This window comes from Melospiza georgiana, chromosome 1 (genome assembly GCF_028018845.1).
Source record: "Melospiza georgiana isolate bMelGeo1 chromosome 1, bMelGeo1.pri, whole genome shotgun sequence".
Taxonomy (NCBI): domain Eukaryota; kingdom Metazoa; phylum Chordata; class Aves; order Passeriformes; family Passerellidae; genus Melospiza; species Melospiza georgiana.
In genome coordinates this window covers 16,422,735-16,446,765 of record NC_080430.1, presented here as the reverse complement: position 1 = coordinate 16,446,765, position 24,031 = coordinate 16,422,735, and the positions used below count along the sequence as shown (strand labels likewise).

Here is a 24,031-nt window from a genome sequence, read left to right as displayed (position 1 = left end):
GGGCTTCAAGTGCACTTAAGAACCACAGGATTGTATTATTAACAGGCATTTTTAAAAACTCTAATAAACTAAAAAATAGTGTTTAAATGTTGGAAAGTAAACTTAATTCTCTGGCAAAATAAACAATGAAACAGTCTGTCAGAAAAAGGGAATTAGGGAGGAAAAGAAAGGGAGTTAGGAGTTTCTGCTTCTATTTGTGGAAAAAGCAGGAGAAATGTATACACCCCAGTGAGTGATATCTGAGGGTTTTTGTCAGACAAATATTTAATCTTGAGGAGTTTTGGCTAGGTAAATTAACTTCAAAAGGCAAAACTTGTAGGCTCTGTACAGCATCATAAATTAAACCAGGTTTTAAACTTTGTAGTTACATTACTCCAAAATGGATGTGGAAATATTTAGAGGCTTTGTTTTGTTGGCAGTGTTCTAGGATTTAGTATCCTGTCTGAGCTGTGAAGTAAGATAGATGGGTTTAAATTAAGCTTAAGAAAGTACAACTAATTTGTAGTCTGTATTTTTAACATGTGAGTTTCCATCACAGAGAGGTTTCTCTTTGTGAAGAAGCTGTAAAGATCACGGGTTGAGATGAGAACAATTTACTGGAAACAGCAATGAAATAAGAAATGAACAGTTAAAGCAGCAATATTATTAGAAGGGTGTACAAGAGAGGTGAAAAATTCACCTGTGAACAAAAGCTCACCACGGGGGAGCTGCAGTATGGGAGCTGCTGCCACCTTCTCCCACTGGAGAAAGGCTCCCTTCCCCAGCCCTGGCAGTGAAGTGAGGTGGTACAAAATAACTGCCCTTCCTGGCTGCTGCAGAAATGAACCCTGTGCTGGCCAGATCCAGGACATTATCCACCCCTTATTCTACACCACCTACATCATGCCCAGATCCTGCACCTTCCATCTGGTGTTCTCCTGGCTAATTGCAAGATGTATCAGAATCTCCTGATTGGTATATCTGAAGCAGTCCCTACTCACTGTCCACAGTAGTTAATAGCATACAGTGACAGTGTCATTCAGCAGCCAGTGTTTTAAAATTCAGCATTACAGACTGTTCTCACAATAGAATCAAATCCCCTTGAGGTACTCATATAGTATTTCCTTATCCCTCTGCATTACCCACCAAGTGCACCCAGGCTCTTGAGCAAAAACTTGGATGGGTTTGCCTACCCTGTGTATGGGTTTTGCCTTTGCTTGAGGAAGGACTAATCCAAACTGTCTTTCCTACCACATTTTTCATGTGCACCACAGGGACTTAATCCCTTTCTGTGGTACATGAAAGTTTTGTTTGGACAGGGCTTTCTTGCTTAGTGGAGCCTCCAGTGTTAATTAACTAGGTGGCTTTGGCTAGATTTATCTCCCAGTGGTTTGAAGGCCCTACCACTTACTGCTTTCAGTGTGGTTTTTAACAGTCTGTTGTACAGATCAGTTTTCCCAGAGGCTGATGTCTGATAGTGAGTATTATGTACCCACTCAGTACTGTGGCCCAGGTGTCTCTGAGGCTGTATTCAAAATGAGTCCCATTGGCTGCTTCAGTTCTTTCAGGGTACCATGCTGCTACAGGACTTGCTTTTCAAGGCCTGAGGTGGTGTTCCAGGCAGTGGCTGAGGCACAGGGTATGTCTCCAGCCATCCAGTGATTGTTCCTGTCATTGTAAGCATGTAGAGCTTGCTGTGGTGGATTTGTGGAAGTGTGATATAATCAATCTGCCAGGCTTCCCTGTGCCTCTCACCATCGTACAGCAGGGGCTTCACCCCCTTGGTCTGCTTGATTGCAGTGCTTGGTTTGCAGTTGTGGGTAACCTGTGAGATACTGTCCATGGTTAAACCCAGACCTCAGTTGTGAGCCTGTCAGTGTGTTGCATCTCTTTCCTGATGATGTGAGGTGCCATGAGCCCACTGAACAGAAATAAATAATTCACCCTTACGTTGCCAGTCCAGATGCACCTGAGACACTTTAAGCTTGGCATCTTGGTCCACCCCTCTGTTGTTGGGGTGTTCCTTAGTAGCCCAACTCTCAGGTACAGAGAGCATCTGCATGACAGACTTTCACAGTCAATTCCCTACCCAAGCAATTATGTCTTGCCACTGTACAGCAGCCCAGATGGTTTTCCCTCTCCAGTGCCAACTCGTCTTTTTCCATCAGTCCAGCCACCTTCACAGAGCATTTGCAACTGTCTGTGACTCATTGTATAGGTAGAGTGTTGGCCATGTTGTCTCATTCAGTGATTCCTAAAGCCAGCTGGATGGCTTTCAGCTGTACAACCTGACTTGATCCACCTTGTCCCTCAATAGCTTCTGTGGCTTGCCTCATAGGAGTCCAGCAGCTTTCCATTTTCAGTGTGTCCCTACAATACAACAGGAGCCATCAGTGAAGAGACTATCACTTTTCATTTGGTAGTAGCTGATTATATGGTAAGGTCTCCTCAGCACATGTCACCTTCTCCTCCTCCTCTGATGATGATGATAGTTTAAATTTTCATCTTTGGGCCAGTTAGTGATGACTTCCAAGATCCAAGGGCGATTGAGGTTTCCTGTTTGAGTTTGCAGCGTAACCAGCATGACCCAATTGCTCCACATGGCATCAGTGGCATCAGGTGTGGAAGGGATTTCTCCCTCGCACATCCAGCCCAGCAGTGGCAGTCAGGATGTCAGGAGTAGCTGTACTTAGGTGCCAATCACTTCTGAAGCAGCTTGAAGCCCCTCATAAGTTGCCAGTATCTTTTTTTCAGTTGGGATGTAGCAGGCCTCAAATCTTTTGTACCTCAATTCCAGAACTCCAGGGGTTATCCTTGTGTCTCCCCAGGTGCTTTTACCAGACACTCCAGGAAGGACCATTCTCCCTGATTGCAGTGTAGAGCATGTTTCACATCTTCTGTCTTGATTGGCCCAAGGAAATTCCAGAATTCTCAAAAGCTGGTTTAATAGGCCTGAAAGTGACAAAGGGCATAAAAATCTGGGGAAAATTACCTGCCCCCGTTCCCCCACAGACTAGGTAAATTTAATGGACTCCCAGAGGTAGGCCCCAAAGGAAGGGTAAAAGAGCATTACTGAGCACACATCCCCAATGACCCTCATTGCCCACCACATGCCATAAACTGGTCTCCCACAGTGCAGCAACACAGCAATCCTGATCCCTCTCTCTCCCTGCTATGAAGAGGTACCGTGGTGGGCACACAGGGTGTATACAGGAATTTATACAGGGTTGTGTGCCACAGCCATGTGAACAGACCAAACAACATTGTGGCTGTTGACTCCCTGCCCAGTACAACAAATGCTTAAATCAAATTTGTTTCAAACCACTCTGGTCAGATCTGATTATCTCAACCCTTTGGGTGCCAAATGAAGCTCTCGAGGTTTATGAGTGGTGTTGCCCATGCACTATTCATTCACTGCTTCCTCCCTCTCTCCTGTGACAGGCTAGAGAGAATTGGAGGCGCAAAAGGAAAAGATTGCAGCTTGAGATAGGAAAAATTTACTGGAATCAGCAATAAGAAATGGACACTAACAGCAACAATATTAATAAAAGGGTGTACAACAGAAACAATTCACACTACACTGACTGGAAAAACTCCCTTACCCCTGCCCCTGGTAGTGAAGAGAGGTGATATAGAATAACCCATCTCCTCTGGCTACTCCAAAAATTAACCTTGTCCTGGCCAGAACTAGCACAGTTACTTAATACAGACAAGAAATACTTGAATTTCTACAGATATTTTTACAGATTTGTTTTGGTTTTGTTTGGTTTTTTTTGGTTTTTTTTTTTTAGAAACAGGTTTATAGCTTAAATTTCATTAATTATAAATTAATTTATGTAATGCAGTGATGCTCTGAACAGTCATTTTATTCTGCATCCTCTGTGATGTTAAGTAGCAATTCTGATGTGACGTACATGTAGGTAATCATAATCATAGAGGTGTATTCTTTTATAACATTTAGTGATTTGATTTTGAGTTGCTAAACATCTCAGAATATCGGAATGTTAGCATTAGGTGTTACCCTTGCTTTGTGTCTTTTCTCTACTTTTGATAGGGTGATTGTACAAAAATACCTTTCACAGTTACATTTTAACTTCTACTTAAAATACTTGAAGTTATACAGCTATGTGAAATAATGTCTCCATATTGTCTGAAAGAAATAAGTTGACTCTATTGTGTTGATGCAATTCAGTGTGCATTTTTAGAGCATAAAAACTCAAACTAAAGTAGTTTTACAGACCTCAGTGGTTTTGAGTGACATGTTTTGAGTTCTGTTATTCAAGAAATAAGTGAATACCCAGGACTGGGTGGGTATAAGGTTTATTTTAACTGCATTGTTAGCTTGAGTTTGCCTTTGCTTCAGTGTATTTTCTGTTCAGAACTGCATGGGTGAAAAGCACTTCCAGCTGTTTGGTATGGTGGTGTGGTTTGAGGATCAGGTATTTGCTTACATGAATAAATAATACAGTAGTGAGCTGATTCTTTACTTAAAATAATATTTAACTCTGAAGACAAGCCTAAATGCATTAAATATGTTTTAAAATTAGTGCTGGCAGTTGCAGTATTTTTTCATTTTGAAATGAAGGTGTTTTAATGGTTGTTTTTCTGGTAAGGTTTTCAAAACTGTAGGTAGCAGGCTTGTACATGTAAGTACTAATGAGCTCCATTGTGCTTATTTCTCTTGCTTTTGTGTGCCAGTGTATCTTGATCTTATTTGGACTGTGACAAATCGAAGTTCAATTTCAAGTTCACATGTTTTTGTTTAGTATAATAAGATTCTTGTTTGTTGGATATGTCTTGACCTGAAGTTGTCTTAATGTTTACTTTGAACGCTGTAACATAGGATGCAATACTTTATAACAAAAACTTTTACTAATGACTTAGTGTTTTATGGTAACTAATACCTCATCAGCTGTCCTAGTTCACATGTTACTGAAAACCCTACAGAAACTTTATTCTTTTTTTCCCATCTTCAATCTTTGTAACCTCTTTGTCCCTTTGTAAGTTGTTCTTACCAAAGCTCCTGGCCAAATGACCGTGTCCCTTCACAGATATATTGCTACCAACCCTGAGGAGATTGTAACTAGATAGGGGCACATCTTTTTCAGAAGTTTGCCTGAAACTCCAAAATATGTCTGTGTCCTGGCTGTTGCATCCTTGCAGGCTTTCAAATTCTTCAGCAGTTTTTTTTTCTGGTTCAGATTTCTCTGCTGCTTGTCTGGAAAAAGTTTTCTGGAGTATTTGTGACCTTTATAAGCTATTTATACTATAACAGCATAGAAGCAGAAATCCTCTTCCCAGTGAGATTAGAAAACTTAGTGAAAAGATTTGCACATTGTTACTTCTGTAATTTTTTGTTTGTTTTTTTAGGGTTCTCCTCCAAATTAGTCTTGGAAGTTGGAGTTAAGGTTATTGGAATACAAAAGCTGTTAGAAATTCTGTGACATTTTATTCTTCTGTAGTAAAACAAACCAGACCATGTCACTTCTTTACTAATAAAGTCAGCATCATCTTACTTTGACCGTTTCTCCAAATAAAAAAACCAAGCACATCCCTAAAGTAAAAGAACTTCCCAGCCAGTTTTTCCCTACTTTTGGGAAAAACTTCTAGAATTTTGCCCGAAATGTAGAATATCCAGGTTGACCTTCTCTGCCCGTTTTGAGGTGGGTTTAAAATCTGGATCTTCATTACTGTGGGCAAACATCCTGCATGACATCTTGGATCCATTGCTTTATGCTCTGCATCCAACTTCTTTGGTGCTATAGATGCATTAGTCTTGACTGATTGTATGGGCAGGGGTCTCTGAGGGTTTAATGAGGATGAGAGAAGGAGGAGCTCAGATTGAAATATGGTGGTCCAGGTTTCTTAAAGGAAGGATATTTGAAGTGACTGATGGTACACCTATAGTAAGTTGAAATACTTCCATTGCAGAGATTTCTCACCGTATTGGAATGGAGGAGCAACTTTCTGTTAAGTAGAAGTCATATTTAAAATTAATTAACTCATATTAATCAGAACAAATTGCCAAATAGTATCTTTGTATTTAAGTAGTATTTGTTTCTCTGGAGAATAAGTGGTAATATTTCCTAAAATCGTATTAATGAAATAAAGGATATCGGTCTTTAAGCTTCAGAAGAAGCTGACAAGTTAAAAATTAATTATGGGCAGACACATTTTAGATATTTTTCCACTCTGCTGTGGGGATGTTAACAGCACTGTTTTACATTTCTTGTACAGCTCATTGTCCTTTCTAAATCCTCAGCAATGTAGCTGGATTTTGTACAATAGACTTGTATTTGTGGCTTCTTGCACTGGTCTCTTCATAAATGAATCATGGCTTATACCCTCCTGTCAAATTTGACACAGTAGCCTATATGCAAAATCCATGGGCTATAAGGTTTTTCTTCATAGTATATTTTCCAAAGAAAGATAGAGATCATAAGAGAAAGTATAGAATATGAGTGTAGGTGATCAGTAAGGAATTTTTGGCCCACATTTGACATAAAAGTTAAGGAAGATAATGTCCCATTTTTAATACTGGCTGCTTTTCATCCAGTATCTTGAAGTGGAAAAGTTGAATTTGTGTGCTCATAATAAATATTAGGTTCAATAGTGTAAACTGCATTAGAAATCAGCTGTCTTCAATTTTTGTTCTATTAATGTTGTGAGTTTTTTTCTTAAAATGGTAGTTAGGCATTTGATCTTCTGAATTTGAGTGTTGTACTAGTGAGTTGTCAGGTTGTATTGGGGAAAATGAAAAATACTGTCTGTCTTCTGTTCAGAGTCTGCATCTGTGGACAAGTCTGTATCCCATTCTTGCACAACTCCTTCTACATCTTCTGCTTCTGGACTGAATCCAACTTCTGCGCCTGCTTCATCTGCTCCTACAGTTCCTGTTTCACCTATCCCACAATCACCAATTCCTCCATTACTTCAGGACCCAAATCTCCTTCGACAGCTGCTGCCTGCTCTGCAAGCCACCTTGCAGCTTAATAATTCTAGCGTAGATATATCCAAAATCAATGAAGGTAAGGATTCTTCAACGTTCATGTAATCTCTCATTTACATACATTAGTGTATTATTGCATACCAGGCTGTAGTAAATGAAAGCCTTATTTTTATTGAGAAGTGAATAAATTAATCCCTAGGTAAAGTGGAGTTTTTTGTGGGTTTTTTTTTTGTGTTAAACCTTCTCAACATTTAAGGTTTTCAAATTAATGAATGTTGATGTACATGAGCAGTGTAATTGAAACTGGTGACTTAATCACTATATCAGCATTTGTCTGTTGCGCAAAATTTCGTTAGAGCTCTTTGTTCTTTTGTTTCGTGCACTGTTCTTTGTTTTCTGTAGTTTGTGCTGCTGTTCTGTTAATGTGTGTTGCAAACAGTGAAACTTCTAGGGGTTCTTAAATCTTGTTGCCTAACAACGTTTTTCTTTAGCATAACAAAGAAAGCTGCTCTGAATACAGGTAGCGTATCAGTAACTTTGCTAGCCAGTGAAATGTTGTACATTTAATCAGTGTGTCCCTTAGATTTTTGTTACATTGGCTTAGGTTGTTAGTAGTCAGTTTATCACTTAGTTATAGTGCCTTTTGCTGCAAGAGCAGGTAGAGAGTTGATGCATTTTGAATGCAGTTTTATCTAATGTGTCTGCATGTGACAAGTTACTGATAAAGTGGTGTAGGATTTTTTGTTTGCTTCTTGTGCAAGGATCACTGATTTAAATAGGAAGTAAAACATTTACATGAAGTGCTGAGAGTTAATTGTCTCTAACTTTCTGAAAGTGCAAATCAAGTAAGGGAAAATGCTTACAAAGTATTCTATACCTTGCAATTATTCATCAGAAAAAGTGGTCAGTTGCTTCCTTTTAATCAGCAAATATTCTGTCTTCATTCAGTAAGTGAGTAGGTCACTGTTTTCTTTTTCCTGTGCAGGGAAAGTCTTTGAAACTGTAATCTGCTAGGTTGGACTAAAAAAAGAAGTGTTATGGCTGTGTTGAAAAATGAAAGGTCCACTCAACTCCAGTTGTATTTTATTAAAAAGCTGCCCAGTGAAATTTCTAGTAATTTTCTCTTGCTATATGAGCAGCAGCTGTGTATGTCTTGGAACAAGAGTGTTCAGAATTGTTCTGATGGCATGAGGGCTGTGTCCACATGGGCAGAGTGATTTCACCTTGCACAGCAGGGCTGCCTTTACTGTGCACACGATTCAGTTACTCTGTGCTTTGCTGGTGAGTCAGTTTTTGCAGGAGTGTGCTGGAAGGTATGTCCAGGAAGTCTCCCACAGAGCCTGTAGACCTTTTTGGAAAGGTTAGTTCAGAAGCTCAGAGTTCAGGGTCTTTGTCATCTCATACTGCAAGATGCTCTTCCTGTATTGTGCTGTTTTAAAATGGTTTAAAGTGATTATTTTTTTTATTGGTGGGGGGGTGACATGGGACAGCTAAACCCAGAAGAGATAAGGGCTTTTTATTAGTAAGAAGAAACATGGATTTTTAACCTGGAAGACATTTGTCTGCCTCTTGAACATTAAGTCTGGCCCTTATCTCTTTCAGTGAGTTGAAGTGATTCTGCTTTTTTGCTTTTTTAAAAAATTATTGTAGTATAAAAAAATCTTCACACACGTTCTGCTTACTACAGCAGCAAATTGAACAAATTTTCTCTTGCTGTTTACAAGAATTATTACTAATCTGTACGGTCAACTGGAAGATTAGACTTTATTTTTTTAAAGAATTTTTGTTAAATGTATGTCTTAAAACTGCTAAAGAAAGGACTTGGTAGACATTCCAAGTCAACTTGAAATCAAGTAACTGAAGAACAGCTGAGGTGCATCTTTGGTCATGGTAGATATGGGAAATAAATCTGGAAGAAAACGTACCTTAAATGTAATTAGCCAGTTTCAACAGTTTAAAGTGGTGTTCTAGAATTGTCAGTAAAACAGAATGTTTGTTTTCAGTTCTAACAGCAGCTGTGACACAAGCCTCTCTGCAGTCTATACTCCATAAAATTCTTACTGCTGGACCATCTGCTTTCAATATCACCTCCCTAATTTCTCAAGCTGCACAACTGTCTACGCAAGGTATTCGGAGTTTTTTTTTTTTCACTTATGTAAATTTGTTACACGACGTTTTCAAAAGGCTGATACAGTTGTGGAATCTGTCTCATGTCATATCTTCGGCCACACGATGTGGAGAATGTGAAATGACTTCTTTTTCCAAAGATAGGATAAAAAATTGTTATTGAAGGCCAGGAACCTGACACACTACTAGTAAACAAGCCTTTCTGTCTCACCTTTTGGGATTTTCTTTGTATGTTAAGAAATTCTACATGAGTAATGTGAAACTTCTGGAATTAGGTGTAAGTTAACAGTATAAAACACAACTCTTCCTTACTTCAACACTCATCTTGTAGTACTGTGCAACTGTGACTCTTGGGGGAGGCTTTAAATTCTTAAAAGAAAGTTGCCTCTCTCTGGTGGGGGCTTTTTTTTTCATCTTCTAGGCAAGATACTCTTTCAGATATTTCCAATATGTTCTGGCTTGTAACTTAATAAAGAACTTTAAAACTTAAGTTTAGAAACTTAAACCAAAACAATAAATGCAGTCATCTTACTGAGTAGGTAAGCAGTGCTAATGGTAATTTTTAACCATGAGTGGGGAGCTGTTGGTATATGCCTAGAATGGATTAATAGGTTTCTGTATAAAGTGTTATGCTTTCTTTTGGTTAAATCAAATTGAGCACTCTAAAATAGGAGTTGCATATTACTTAGTCACTTTATCTGTAAAAAACATTTCCTAATAGCTTCTTCTCTTTCCCCTCCCCTGAAATTTTAGAAGTGGGGAGTTTGGGGGAAATACAATTCCTTAGCTAGGATTGTTGTTGAGTGTTAGATTGTTCTAGTTGTTCACAGTGAGCATGTTTGTATATCATCTAATATAGCATACTCCAGAGTACCCAGAGAAAATCTAATTTGCATTTATGATAGGATATGGTTTTATTAAAAGCGTTTTTCTTGTCTTTACAGCTCAGCCATCCAATCAGTCTCCAATGTCTTTAACATCTGATGCCTCATCACCGAGATCATACGTGTCTCCAAGGATAAGCACGCCGCAGACTAACACTGTTCCACTGAAACCTTTGATGACTACGCCACCAGTATCATCCCAGCAGAAGGTGAGCTCCTTTTGCCTTATGCCATATTGCAGTAAGAAATCATTATACGTAATATTAAATATCGTTCCTATAGATCCATGTGCTCACAGTTGTGTGGAGGATAATAAAATATGTATGTTATCTTTCCCAATAGAAACAAACAACTGGAAGCAACTACTTGACTGTATTTTAGCAGTTCAGCTCCAGCATGAAATCTAGTTTACTTTTCTTGAGGAAATTCTTAATGCTGGCCTCAGATGCTGTCTGGAGATTTTACCAAGGCATTGGTATTCTAGCATATTTAAATAGCAACAAAAGCATGCCTCAGTGGCAACAACTGATACAATTATTTAGACTTACCCAATAAAAGATGTTTAGAATGGGAGAGAACTTCTTGGGGAAATTAACTTGAAGTAGTCTCGGATTTTGTGTAGAAATGTTCCAGGTGTTTACAGATCAATAACATAATGTCCCTTTCCCTTCCTGCCCCCTCACCTCTCTTCATTCAGAATTCCTTCATTGGATCAGTGACTGGGAAATGTAAATTGAAGCTAACATACAAGTTCCTGATGTTCTTCCTGAGAAACCCCCACCTTCCTAAAATCTGTCTTCTCTATCAACACTTCTGCTTAGCTGAGGTGTCTTTTTCTCAGTTTTCTGCTCACAAGTGAACCTCTAATGTCTTGGATGCCTTTGAGGAATACTTTTCAGGAGAACACATTGCATTCCTCATTATATTCAAAATACCTTATTTTCTCTCATCATATTTTTTTCATGGGTACAAAGAAAATCAAGTGATTCTCCCAGTTTCTTTTGATTGACAGTGATACAATGAATTGCAATGCTTCATGTGTGTACCAGTACTGATTGTTACTTTTCCTCTTAGACATTTAAGAGCTTGAATTTACATTAAGACCCCCCCACTGCATATTTAAATGAATCAAGTTATGTCTTGAGTTTATTTTACCATCTGTGGTTTGCTTCATAGAAGTCATAGTTTCTGAAGTAGAGAATTTCTGGAGGTTCAGGAGACCACTAGTTAGTAATCTACACTAATGTGAAGTCAGCAAATGCCAGAGAGGCTGGACAATTTGGCTTTTTTGTCTTTATGGATCACTAGAAGCCATTTTTTCTTTGCTCTCTCCCTTTTCTCTCAATATTGTTAGCTTAACTTTGGGAAGTAGAGGATAAATTTTGAAGCTCAGCCTATCTTGTACGTATTTCAAAATTGGTATGCAAAGCATTGGGCGAGATGAAATATATCTTGGACTTTGTTTGCTGTAAATTAGACATTACTAGATTCCCAAACTTCTCATCCTGATGTAGTTGAGAAATTCATAGAAAAGACTTTATCTTACTGCTGGTATCTTAATACCTTGCTCTGAATGTGTACTACAATGGAAAAGCAAGAAAGTACTGATGACTATTTTTGTAGTCACCTGTGAGTTTAGAACTTAGAGAATACGCTTTAGGTTTTCTTTCCATTTTTGATAGAGATGTTTTTAATATGCTTGTGATGTAGTTATGTTCTTGACACTGTGTAATGTATTTTCAAGTAGGGAACTCTTAAATTTATACATGAAGATTTTATTTGGGTGATGAACAACTCTTCTGAGGTTGAAAATGAGCTCAGTGCTCAGATGGAATTTACAGTCAAAGATAATACAAGCTTGCAATATTTTGACAAGTCACGTGGGTCTAAATTTGCTTCTGTTACGTCTGTTAATAACTCCTTCTTAGTAAAAAAAAAATCTTTCTGCACAGCTGGGGAACTAGAATTTTTTTTTTAAATAACACCTTCTGAAGATAATAAAAATTGTGTCAGCAAAAGGCCTTGTAACAAAAAACCCTACAGGTGTTGAAACTGTAATTTCCTTATTTTTTTCTGTTTGCTCTTTACTGTGCAGGAATTCTAATGAAGTTTTGAACTTTGCAGGTTGCTACTCCAGGTGTTAAACAAGGACCAGCTTCCCAGGCAGCACCTCAGCAGCCAGTAATAGCTGACAAGCAGGCGGGTCACGAACCTGCCTCTCCACGAAGTCTTCAGCGTTCGAGGTACATTGAAATGCTTCTCTGTTCTGTCATTAGATTTTATCTGCATTCAGTGTGTGTTGTGTATGTTGCAGTTAGTGGACTCTCTTTGGCCAGTTTATTGAACTGCTGCTACTGAGATGATGCATATTTAATGTGGTAGATTCACCATTTTTGGGATAGTCATTAGACCATTCTCACAGAAGCAAAATGGAACTCATGGTTGTGTACTGGCACTCTGGTGTCAGTTTTATAAGTGATTCCTTGGATTGTGATTTCAGAGTTTGAAGTTTCTGTCTCTGTACAGTTAGAGAATCTGTGATGCTTAGTGTTAGATGTTTATAGTGTCTTGCTGTAGTGTAATTTGATCCTGAAATTAGCATGATTTTTTGGTTTGTCAGGTGATTTTGCTGCTCTAATGAAAAACATTAAAATTAAGTAAGTTTCACAAATACCTTTCTTTGGCCAGACTTTTTTGTCAACATTGCAATTTATTAAGATGTTGCATGATATCAACATTTAACCATTGATTTACAAGGTGGATTTAGAATCTGTCTCTTTGAAATTTTTCTTGTGGGAAGATGGAGTCTTCATAGTGTCAGATGATCTGCATTTGGTCATATTGGTGTCAGGGGCTGTAACCAAAGATGTATCATGGGTCAGGTCAGATATGTGATGGAGTCATGGTAGGAAGAAGTTGACATTTTAGAGGTTCTGTAAATCTGCAGTTCATTGTAGCTGGATTTTTAGAGTGATTGAATAAGGTGTGGGGTGTGTAGCAGTGTTAAAACAACAAGCAAAAAACCAAAACCCAACACTCTGGCATTGTCAGCATACCTGAAGCTACATATGGTGGTGGTGGTGTTTTCCAGATCATAAAATAGTGAGATCCTTTTATCTGCCCTTCTGGGACTAATAGCAAAGGGGACTTCTGTTTGGTGGTGGGTTGGTGTTTTTTTGAGGTGTTTGTTTGTTTTGTTGCTGTTGTTGGTTTTGGGTTTTTGGGGTTTTTTTTTTTTTGCTTTTGTTTGTTTTTGGGGGTTTTTTTGGTGGTTTTGGCTGTTTTTGTGGGGAGAAGAGATGTGTATTTGAGGTTTTTTGGGGAACTGGGTTATCTGTTGTGTGCTTGGCAGTCCTGTCCCAGAAGATGGCTTTATTGGCTTTATTGGAGACCCTGGAGTTTGAGCAGTTTGAGGGTACAGACACAAGCAAGTCAGAAGTTTTGAGATTTTAATGTAGGCTATTTTACAGACAATTGATTCTAAGCTTTGTTGGATTACAAGTCTATAACTCTTTATCTCTTTTAGGAGAATAAAGGCAAAGTGTCCAGCTCCAGTCCCTAGTAATTATGAATGGTGCTATTTAAATCTTTCTGAATTACAGTACCAAAGATAAAGTTACACTTTGCAGCAAGCTGAATTTTTTTTATGAGGAGTGGTGAGGTTTTGGGAGGATAGCTCTCAGTCACAGACCCTTTTATTCTTTGCTTGTCACCCTCTCTGCACAGGAAATCTTAAGAAAGATGGTCTTATTCTTGAAACCACCATGCCTTAGAGTCTCTGCCCACACTGGTGGGCATTTGGCTTGCTAGTCCATGCCTCACCCTTCCTTTGGGTTACATGGCTTTGTACTCCAGCATGACCTTTACCTGCAGTGAGTTTAGGGATCTGCTGTCCCTCTGCAAACCCTTGCTCCATTTGGCATCAGCGTTTTGCTGGAGGAAGCTGAGTTTGCCCCAGCCCTGCTGAAGCAGGGGCATTGTGCAGGCAGCACACTCCATGGCTGAGGGCAGGAGGCAGTGTGCAGCCAGGGTGAAGGTACTGAGACAGTGTTAATATTGTTCAGTGTCCTGTGTCTCTGAAATTAATACATGTTTGTGACTCTGCTGTATTGTGCATCGTGAGTTCATGTGATTTCAGTTTGCTTTGGAAGTGTCTCGTTTGCAGCACGTGGGAGATTAAGGAATAGGTGACTTGGAAAAACCTGTGTGACTGGTATTTTCTTCTGTTGAGTGCAGTGCAGTTGAACGAAAGTGGAGCAGTTCAGATACTGATTTACTTACCTGCAAAGGATTTGCTGTGTCCAGGCAGTATGTCTAAACTGACATGGAACAGATGATTCCTTTGTAAGTGAAAGTACTTGGTTGGATTGGGAATTGCTCTTGGGAGCAATTTTTACTTTTATAGGAGTGAACAACAATTTAGCAAACTGAACTGCGGACAGATGGTCCAAAATCTTTTTACTCTGTGAATTAAGGTTGCATTTTTCTCCAGCTTAAATGCTGAATAATTGAGCAGAAGTTCATCACAGCTGCATTTCCTTGGCTCATTAAAAGTTTTAAGTTAATGGAGATAAAATTATTTTTGACTTGTTGGGGTGGAAACACAGTGTGAGAAAACCTGAGTAGCTAATGTTAACTTTCAAGAAGCAAACATTTCAGCCATTTAAGTTGGGAACTTAACACAATGCAGACATACAGTGAATCTGTGTGTTAGAGATTATTCCAAAGACACACAATCAATTATGGCTGCTTTAAATTATTGCTTCCATAACTGATAGTTTCATCAGGTTGGTAGTTTCTCTCTGTTTTCAGAAAGGATTGAGAAAAATTTTCCTTTACCTTGGGAAGTGCTGTGAAGGGAGGTATTTCATTGCATTTTTTTGTAGGTAGTAAAATTTTGACGTTTGTAGTAACATATTTCAGAACCATCATGTTTTAATACCCTTGATACAGATATTTTTGCCTCTCTGGAGGCATTCTGTTACTTGTGGCATAGTCAGTCTTTAACTCAGCTAAGGCAAGTATTTCCCTTCAGTGAAGCATTTAAAAATGCTGTGTAGTTTGGAACAGTCATTGCTGCATTCATAGCTCCCCCTGCTGCTAACACAGCAGTGCCTGGGATATTTTGTGACAGTATGTTTTTGTCATAATTAAGGTACAGCTGCATTTTTGAGAAGCCCACAGATTTTATTTATTTATTTTATTGAAATATTTCTGGTGTGTTCGAGTGAGTTTTATTAATGAAGTAGGAGTGGGAGAAACAGGCTGATAAATTAAGAGGAGGCGAGTCATAGAGGGAAATTTAATTCTAGTAGAACTAAGGAGTAAATAAGGTTATGCCTGAATTCTGCTTAATTACTAAAAATAGCCTGACTCTGCACCATTACTATGCTGATGCTAAATGAATACATTGAAACTTAGAATAATTTACTTTTGAATGGAATTCTAGCTAATGTCTACTTTGGTCCCAACTTAGAGTAGGGCTGGCAAGTTTGAATTGCTAAGGGCATTAGTTAGGTGACTTTTTTTTTTAATATCTCAGAATATCTTCTTCTGATGTTTGACTGACCTTATGGTGATTCTTTTTTTCTCATGTCTAATTAGAATTTCCCTTGTTGCAGCTTGTCTCTGCCTCTTGTGCTGTCACTGTGCATCTCTGGAAAGAGTCTGTTCTCCCCAAAAGTAGTAAAAATCTGCAAAAAGATCCCTCAATCCCCTTTCCCTCAATCTTCTGTTTTCCAGACTGAATAAACTTTAAGCTTCTTCTGATACAGCATGTGCTTCAGCCCCTTGTCTTCTGCACATTCCTTTGCTATAGCAGTTTAATTCTTGTCATATTTTAGGCTTCCCACTGCATAGTGCTCCAGATACTGTGGATCTCAAAAGCTCTGAAAAGAGGGGAGGAATTGCCTTTTTTACAGAAGTGCTTTATCCCTCTTGTCTGCTTGGTGACTCTCTGGCTTTGTTCCAGCAGGTCCAGTCAGACATCCAATTTTTTGGCTGTAATTCTTAATGCTGTAGTTCTTTGCAGGTGTGAGTTGATTAGGGTAAATGTCTGGGCATTGGACTAGAGAGATAGTTGCCTTATGTAAGGATGCTTTCAGTCTTCAAAGGGACCAACAGGTTAGGTGATGAATCACAAGTCCTTTAAAATTTAGTTCTCCCTTATAATATTTTCTTCTTGCCTGCAAGTTATATGAAGTTTTAAGAAGTAGACTGAAATTATGGCCTGTGTTGAAAAGCTTCTGCCAGTGGGAGAGTTGCACTTACACAATTAGTGCTACTATTTCTCAGTACGTGTAGTGCCAAAGAACATTTGACTGAGGTACCATCACTGTTATGCTATGTTCCAGTGAAGCAGTCAGGTTTGGTGGCTGCAAGCACACTGCTCCTGTGATACTTCTGTTATCCTGAGTGCATTCAGTAAAGATGTGCAGTGTCACAAAACCATGTAGATTGTGTTTTGACGTGAGTAGTAAACTCCTCAAATCCCATATGGATGTATTTTCAGATCAGGACATCAGACATTGTTCTTAATGATTATTCTGGCAAACCTCTTTTGAATAAATGTGTTTGCCTTCCATCTGATACATCATTACTGAAAATCTTAGGTTGGCAGCTGTTGGAAGGAAGAACATAAATATATGTATGTTTTCTATCCAGCACCATTTAGGCACGGCTTACATATCTTGAATAGCTCTCAGAGTTAAAAACCAGACAAACACAAAACCCTACCAAAAAACAGAATCTTGTGTTACATTGTAGCACTCAGTTCCAATTAAATTTAGAGGTTTGTAGAAAGGTGCCCCGGGTTTGGTCTACCAGGAGTATTTACTTGTGATTTGAACGCTTTATGTATTTTTGTGTCTGGAGGCAATGAATTTTCAGTGTTCATTTCTCTATAGGTTCACATATGTTTTTAAATGCTCACTTGCTTTTTTTTATTCTTTCTTCTAGTAGTCAAAGAAGTCCATCACCAGGTCCAAATCATACCTCTAGCAGTAGTGCATCCAACTCAACACCTGCACCACAGAATCCATCTGTACGACCCACGTGTTCATTAACACCTACGCTAGCAGCACACTTCAATGAGAACCTTATAAAGCATGTTCAGGGCTGGCCTGCAGATCATGCAGAAAAGCAGGTGAGTGCTCCTTTGCTTTGGTACCTGGGAGAGGGCATCATATGTAGCTTCAAATTTGGGTTGCTTTTTCTAGAAATTAAAAGTATTAAAATCCTTGTTCTTGTCCTCAGCCAGAAGAGAGGAAAGAGAGATTAGGCCAGACCTGCAGGTTTTATGTTTGCCTTTCAGTGGTTGGGTATTTTCAGTCTCACTTGAAGTGTCAGTGCTTTTGATGTTCCCTCAGATGAATAGCTGTCCTCATAACTGTTTTCTTACTGCTAAAGTTCTGTTGAAATTTACAGAGAACATAGAGTTCAACATATTTTTTCATAATTATATTTTGGTTATGTGGAAAACATTATAAATTAGGTACAGAGTTAAACTATTTGAGAATACTGCACGATTTTAGTTACTGGCGTGTTAGTTATACGCAGTGTAGAAGAAACTCTACCTTGTTTGTGAATTGACGAGTACTCAGACTGAATTTGGGCTATTTTTACATAATGGGAAATCCAGTCAAACTGCCGTCCATGTATTATAGCTAATTGCATGAAACCTGTTCTGTTGTAGTAATACAAGGAAACTGGATGCATGTCAGCTGCTTGGAATGTATTACTCAAAGGAACCATACTGGTTATTGAATCTAGTTAAGTTATGTCCACAGGCAGCCATATCTGATGCACTCTGTTTGGGGTAATAATCTTACCTAGCCCAGTTTACTTTGGTCTTTTAGAGAAGTGATGCATGCTGGCACAATTCTACACTGGAGGCTTTTGGGTAGTAACTTGCAAGATGACTCTCACAAGCACAGCCTAAACAGAACCTGTCAGGATTCCTGCTTCTTTTCACTGATTTGTTAAAGTCTGTTTTAAGAAATTACCTACCTGTACTTAGTCAAACACTGAGGCATTGCTGTGGGGTGTCTTGAAGGAAATGGTGTAGCACAGGCACTTACCTATGGCCTTGGTCCGTAGTTTTGAAAGTATTATTTTCACGGTGTACTGAATTCATAAGTATCTTAATATAGAAAGCAGATTTGTGCAGTGCATAGGTTTTGGGGTCTTTTTCCCTTGTTGTTAATAAAGAGATCAGAAAACTCAGCTAATGCTAGGCAGTCATGTACTCAGTTGGGTCCTTCTCCCTTTTTGCTGCATGCTGCATTGTCCTGTCTGCTATTTCTGATGACTTCACATGGTGGTGTTGTTTATAGACCAGTTTTGAATAGTAGCACTTGAGGCACTTGAGTGAGATATTTGATACAAAAGTGAATGAAAGTATCAGTGCAGTACATAGTGAAGAAGATAAGGTAGATCAAAGTGGAGAGAGTAAAAATCCAGTGCCTTGGTTTCTTCAGATAGCTGCCAGATATATAGTGTAATTTGAACTTAAGGCAGAAGAACACATGCCAGAATAAACTGAAAAATAAATAAGTAAATAAATTAGAAGAGTCAGGACAGGTATGTGCTAAAGCAGTTGAACTTGAAGAAATGTGCTGTGCAGTAGTTAATAGCTAAAACATTCTTGAATTATAGCAATTACCTCACAGAACTCATAAAAAGCACTTAACATGGGAAACTGAAAAACAATTCAGTAACTGGAGTTGTGCAGAGAAGACATGGGCAGTTATATCCTACTGGACACCAGGGTACTCCTGGATGTTAATAAACTCCAGAAATGAAAACTTTTAATGTAGGGAATTAGAACACAAAATGCTGCTTTGAGCTGGAAAAATGCCAAAAGTTTGATGAAGACCTGTGCTAAATAACATTATTTTTGGGAAGGAAAATTAAATGTACAAGTACCTGAGCAGATGTGGATGAATCCCAGTAGGCAGCTAAGCACCACACAGCCACTTGCTCACTCTGCCCCAGTTGGATAGGGGAAACAATTAGGCAAAAGTGGGAAAACTTGGGAGTTGAGGTAAAAGCAGGTCAAAGAGTAAAAGAGGGTGGGGGAAAGCGTTGCAGAAGCAGTCACTAGCAGGCAGCCAGTGCACTGCCAGTCCCCGAGCCATGGCAGCCCTAGAACACTGTCCCCCAGTTTTACTGCTGAGCATGGCACATGTGTGGTGTGGAATATCCCTGAGGTCAGTTCGGGGCAGCTGTCCCAGTTTTGTTCCCTCCCTGCCTGTTTTCCACCCACAATGTATTTGCTGTGTGGAGAGCAGGTCAGAGAGGGAAAGGGAGAAACCCTTGATGCTGTGTAGGGTCTGCTTAGAAATAGCTAAAACTTTATTATGTTGTCAGCACTGGCTTGATCACAGCTTCAGACCACGTAGCACCATTCTCTTCTCTATGAAGAGAATTAATTCCATCCCAGCCAGACCCAGTGTAGCAGAGGATAACGTTGCTAAACAGCAGTGCTGCAGGGAAGGCTGTATTTTGAAACAATTTCTCCATGTGCCCCTTGAAAGAAGTCCTGTTCCCTATTGCAGTGTAATACACAGGGCCTCAGATAATTATACTGGTCTCCTTGGTGCTGTTGAGGAGTTCTCTGCAGGCATATCCAGTACAGTGATGACACTTCAAGAAATGCACAAATTGGGAATTGGATAGGTTGTGCTTTTTAAATTTACACTTCTGCTTATCTCCAGCTGACTCAGTGGGAATATTAAAGTAATGGAGTTGATCTGTTAGAAGACACCTGAAGAGGGTTGCAAAGTTTTTTTCTGTTAGGTAGAAGGTAGCTGGGAAGATATGGCATTCAGTTATTTTTGTCACTACGGCTTAATTAGATGGGAAATTTAAGTCTGCCATTGGAATAATGGTTGGAGACTTTGAACTGCTTGAAAAGGTTATTTTAGAAACTCCAGGCCCTGTCACATACTGTCTTTCAAGATAGCTGGGTAAACATTTCAGGTCAAGAAGGTCTAAACTAGCCCTGCCTTAGCATAAGTGTAGGTTAGACAGTTTCTGGGCAGCAATGTTGTTTATTTGTGATTCAGAATGGGCTTTTGTAGACAACTTAATGTGCTTCTGATTTAATACTGCCTTTTGAAATTAGAGTGCTTTGCTGTTTCAAGAGACACTGATCCAGCAATTCTCTGGGTATTGCCAGTTGTTTCAAATGCATGATTCAAAATCCTAACATTTGTTTAACTCCTACAGGCATCAAGATTACGTGAGGAAGCCCATAACATGGGAAGTGTGCATATGTCAGAAATTTGTACTGAATTAAAGAATTTAAGGTCTTTAGTTCGAGTATGTGAAATTCAAGCAACTTTGCGTGAGCAAAGGTAAGTGTGTGCTCTGTGCTTGTTTCAGTTTTTAGGGTGTTATTAGAACTGCATTCTTGCATTATTTTGCATGAGTTCTGTTTACTGATGATTGTAAGTACACCAGTACTTGCCATGTTTGCAAGCTGTCTTCCCTGTGTACATTCTGCCTGTTTCTGTCCACTAAGCAGAACCAGATATGCAATTTCTGTATCTACATTAACTGAGATGGAAAAGAAATCTCCTTGCAGAAACCTTAGTGCATTACAAAGAACTGATGAACTCACAGTATTTCAGCATGCTTCTAGAGTATCAGCCCATACATAATGCATAGATTGCATAGGGACACGTCTGCACAGTTTATCCTGATCTGAAACACTACAGTTTATGAGAGATTCAATAGGTCTAAAGCCAGAGCAAGTTTGAACAGGTGTAATTTACATTACAAGTGGAGGAGAAATTAATGTTTGCTTATAGCAAAGTAGATGTGCTCTAAGTCAATGATAGCAGGTGTCTTGTGTATCACTTTAGTGAATCACAGCCAGGCTTTTGAATACTTTTGTGCAAGATTGGAAACTGTAATCATAAAATACATGCTCAAAATATTCACCAGTGGTCCTGATTTTGTATCTGCTTTCATACTCAGTTTCCTCTTTCAATGGTATTATCCCAACTATTAAATCACACTATAATTTGAATACAGTGCTTCTGACTTACTGTTTGAAGCCACCTTAATTGTGTTGCATGCTGCTAAAGTAGCTGCATTTATTCTAGAAGCTCTTGCATTTTGGCAGATAGTGAAACAATCCGTTAGAATCAGGCTATAATATATTTGTAAACCTTTCCTGATAAATAACTGAAAACACCCCTTTTTTCTGAAGCTTTATTTCATAACTTCACTACATGAATTATAACTTCTATATAACATTTAATGAATGGCTTGGTTTCTTACAGTTTTAATTTCCTAAGGTGTCATTTGTCTCTGCACATCTGATCTTAAATAACATGTCAAATGTTATTGTTCAGCTCATTAAATAGCACCTTCTTTCTTGTACACTTTGTATCCTTAAACTATCAATGGTTAATTATTATTATGACTTTGAGCCTGTAGTAACATGTATCTTTTATTTTTGCTGCAATCCCAAAGATGTGGAATACAAGGCATAAGTAACCAAGTTGATGGGGAAGGTTTTGGCAAAGGATGGGATTATCAAAATCAGTACATTTAAATGATGGTACTCTTTGTGTACTTCTGCACACAAGAGTGCTACTTAAATGTCTTCCAAGAAGGAACTTCATCTCTAGATAAAGCACATACATTGTTTGCATCATAACTGACAGCATGTAAAAAGGCACTTTTCATTGACTGATATATTTTACATGCCCATGCCTTGAAGCTAAATGTTATCTTTTCAGTTTCTCTATATATTAGTATATTATTTTCCACCTACTTTTCAGTAGAAAAATCATTTTATGAAGTCGGCACATATTTGTAAAGTGTTCCACAAAAGTGCTGAAGTGTTCCTTTTTCTGCATTTATTAAAGTTGCTTCAGCCTTCATAGAATATTTATATAAAACCTAAATTCTCCCTGAGTATTTTATTTCACTGACATGTTTGCATTACACTTCAGCATCATGAAAAGTGGTTCAAATTGTTCATTAAAAATTCCTGTGAACCAGATGTTTGTTAGTCATGGTAATTGATTATGTCACTTCAGAAGAAGAGAAAAAAAGGTATAAGAAGTTGTGAGCAATATAATTTATTTTTAAGCAAGGTGTAGTTATAACTTTTTATCTTAGATGCCCTTTAATAATGCTTCAAATGTTTTTGAAATTGGAGCTTACCATAAGTAGAGACTGCCATTAGCCACAGAGCCAAATACTTTCAAAAAAGCAAGTAAGAAGACTTGCTTTTTTTTTAATAAAAGGAGCACTTGAGCCTGTTTTGCAATCTGGAAAACTGCATGACAAAGGTATAATGCTGTTGTCCAGATTATTCAGTTACCTGGCTTATTTGCCAGTGTCCTGCTTTTTCTGGGAGCTACATTCAAGTGGAGAGCAGACCTAAACACAAATGTGTATCAGTCACAATAGAAATGCAGCAACTTAGTTTTTGAACTAAAGTGTCAAACACACCAAGCCTTTGTGCATCTGCACATGGCTGTAGTTTATTGAACAGATTGGGAATTAACTTGATATATGAATTTTTTAATGGGGCTAAGGAAGTTGGTATCTCTCACTGAAATTGTAGAAGTGCTTGTGTATACGCCTATTTAATACATCTGTATAGTGGAAATGTTTATACTAATTTATTTCTTTTTCTCTTGCAGGATACTATTTTTGAGGCAACAAATTAAAGAACTTGAAAAGCTAAAGAATCAGAATTCCTTCATGGTGTGAAAAATTGTAAACAATTGCACATGGTTTTGAGTACAGGAACTATTAACTGATGCCCAGTCTTAACACTTTTGAGCTGCATTTGAGTAGACTTTGGACCGTTGAGCTGGGCAGAAAAAAAAAGTTGACATGGGGAAGGGGACAGGAGGGAGTCAAATTCAGGGGAAAGATACAAGAATGATTTGTAAAACCCTTGAAATGTAGATTTCTTGTAGATGTATTCTTCACGTTGTAAATATATTTTGTAGAGTGAAGCCATGGGAAGCCATGTGTATCAGAGCTTAGACATCCAAAACTAATCAATGCTGAGGTGGCTAAATACCTAGCCTCTTACATGTAAACCTGTCTGCAAAATTAGCTTTCTTTTTTTTTTTTTTTTTCCTTTCTTTTTTTTTTTTTTCTTTTTTTTCTTTTTTTTTTTTTTTAGTTAATTTATCATTCAGAAATTTTTCATTTCCTAAAATTCAATGCAAGCGCCAGGCGATTTGTGTCTAAGGCTGCAACAGTTTGGGCAATGTACAAAATACCACGAAACAACTGTTTCCACACTTGCACCGAGTCGAGAGCAGTGCTTCTCCATTTCTGTTTTACAGAGAAATGTTTTTCATCTTCTGTGTTCCATTTCCCCGTGAAATCCTAAATCTGATTTTATCAGCTTTTTAATGCTTCTAATTTTCTCTTTTCTTAAGGCACTGTTGCTATGGCACTTTTTCTATAATCTTTTCATTCCTGTGTACAGTAGCTTAAAATTGCAGTGATTGAGCATAACCCACTTGTTTGTATAAATTATTGAAACGTATTTCCATTTGCACCCTGTAAGAATGGACTTAGAGTACTGCTGGGCATGTGTGCTGAAAGTACATTACTTGCTCAAATATAAGGAAATAGCCCAATGAACATGTTAACATGGTTGTGGGAGGGGAAAGAGGAAAAAAAAAGCTAGTCAGATGTGAATTGTATCTGTTGTAATAAACATGTTAAAGCAAAGAAACACTGGTTTTCATTTCCTTTGGTCAACACATTGAAATTTGGTCTTTTTGGGGATTCTTTATTAGAACTGTTCTTGTTGAACATTTTTGTACTTAAATAATTCCTCAAGGGAGGTTTTGTTTAAAACTTGTAAACAGGAAAATATGTATAAAATATTTAAGGAAATATAAAATTCAACAAGGATGATTTAAGACACCTCCCCAACAGTTGTCATATGTTAACTCCTGGTTTACCTGTCTTGATATTATGACATTTCATTTCGAAGGATGTTTGTGTTGTAGCTAACTGTTTAAGTCTGGTGCTGACTGCTGTTCTTAACCATCACAAAACGCTGAATTTGTGTAATTGGAGCAACTCACCGTTTGAA

General features: G+C 38.3%; 1 protein-coding gene across 1 annotated transcript in view; it reads left to right on the top strand.

The window, feature by feature from the left end:
• Nucleotides 1–23,665, top strand: part of WAC (WW domain containing adaptor with coiled-coil) — a 52,803-nt gene extending 29,138 nt beyond the window's left edge. The window contains exons 8-14 of the mRNA XM_058020585.1: nt 6,762–7,007; nt 8,932–9,054; nt 10,000–10,148; nt 12,064–12,182; nt 16,897–17,083; nt 20,170–20,297; nt 22,608–23,665. Coding sequence (XP_057876568.1) covers nt 6,762–7,007; nt 8,932–9,054; nt 10,000–10,148; nt 12,064–12,182; nt 16,897–17,083; nt 20,170–20,297; nt 22,608–22,677 — 1,022 coding nt within the window. The 3' untranslated portion in view covers nt 22,678–23,665. The remainder of the gene's footprint in view (nt 1–6,761; nt 7,008–8,931; nt 9,055–9,999; nt 10,149–12,063; nt 12,183–16,896; nt 17,084–20,169; nt 20,298–22,607) is intronic.
• Nucleotides 23,666–24,031: the final 366 nt, after the last annotated feature.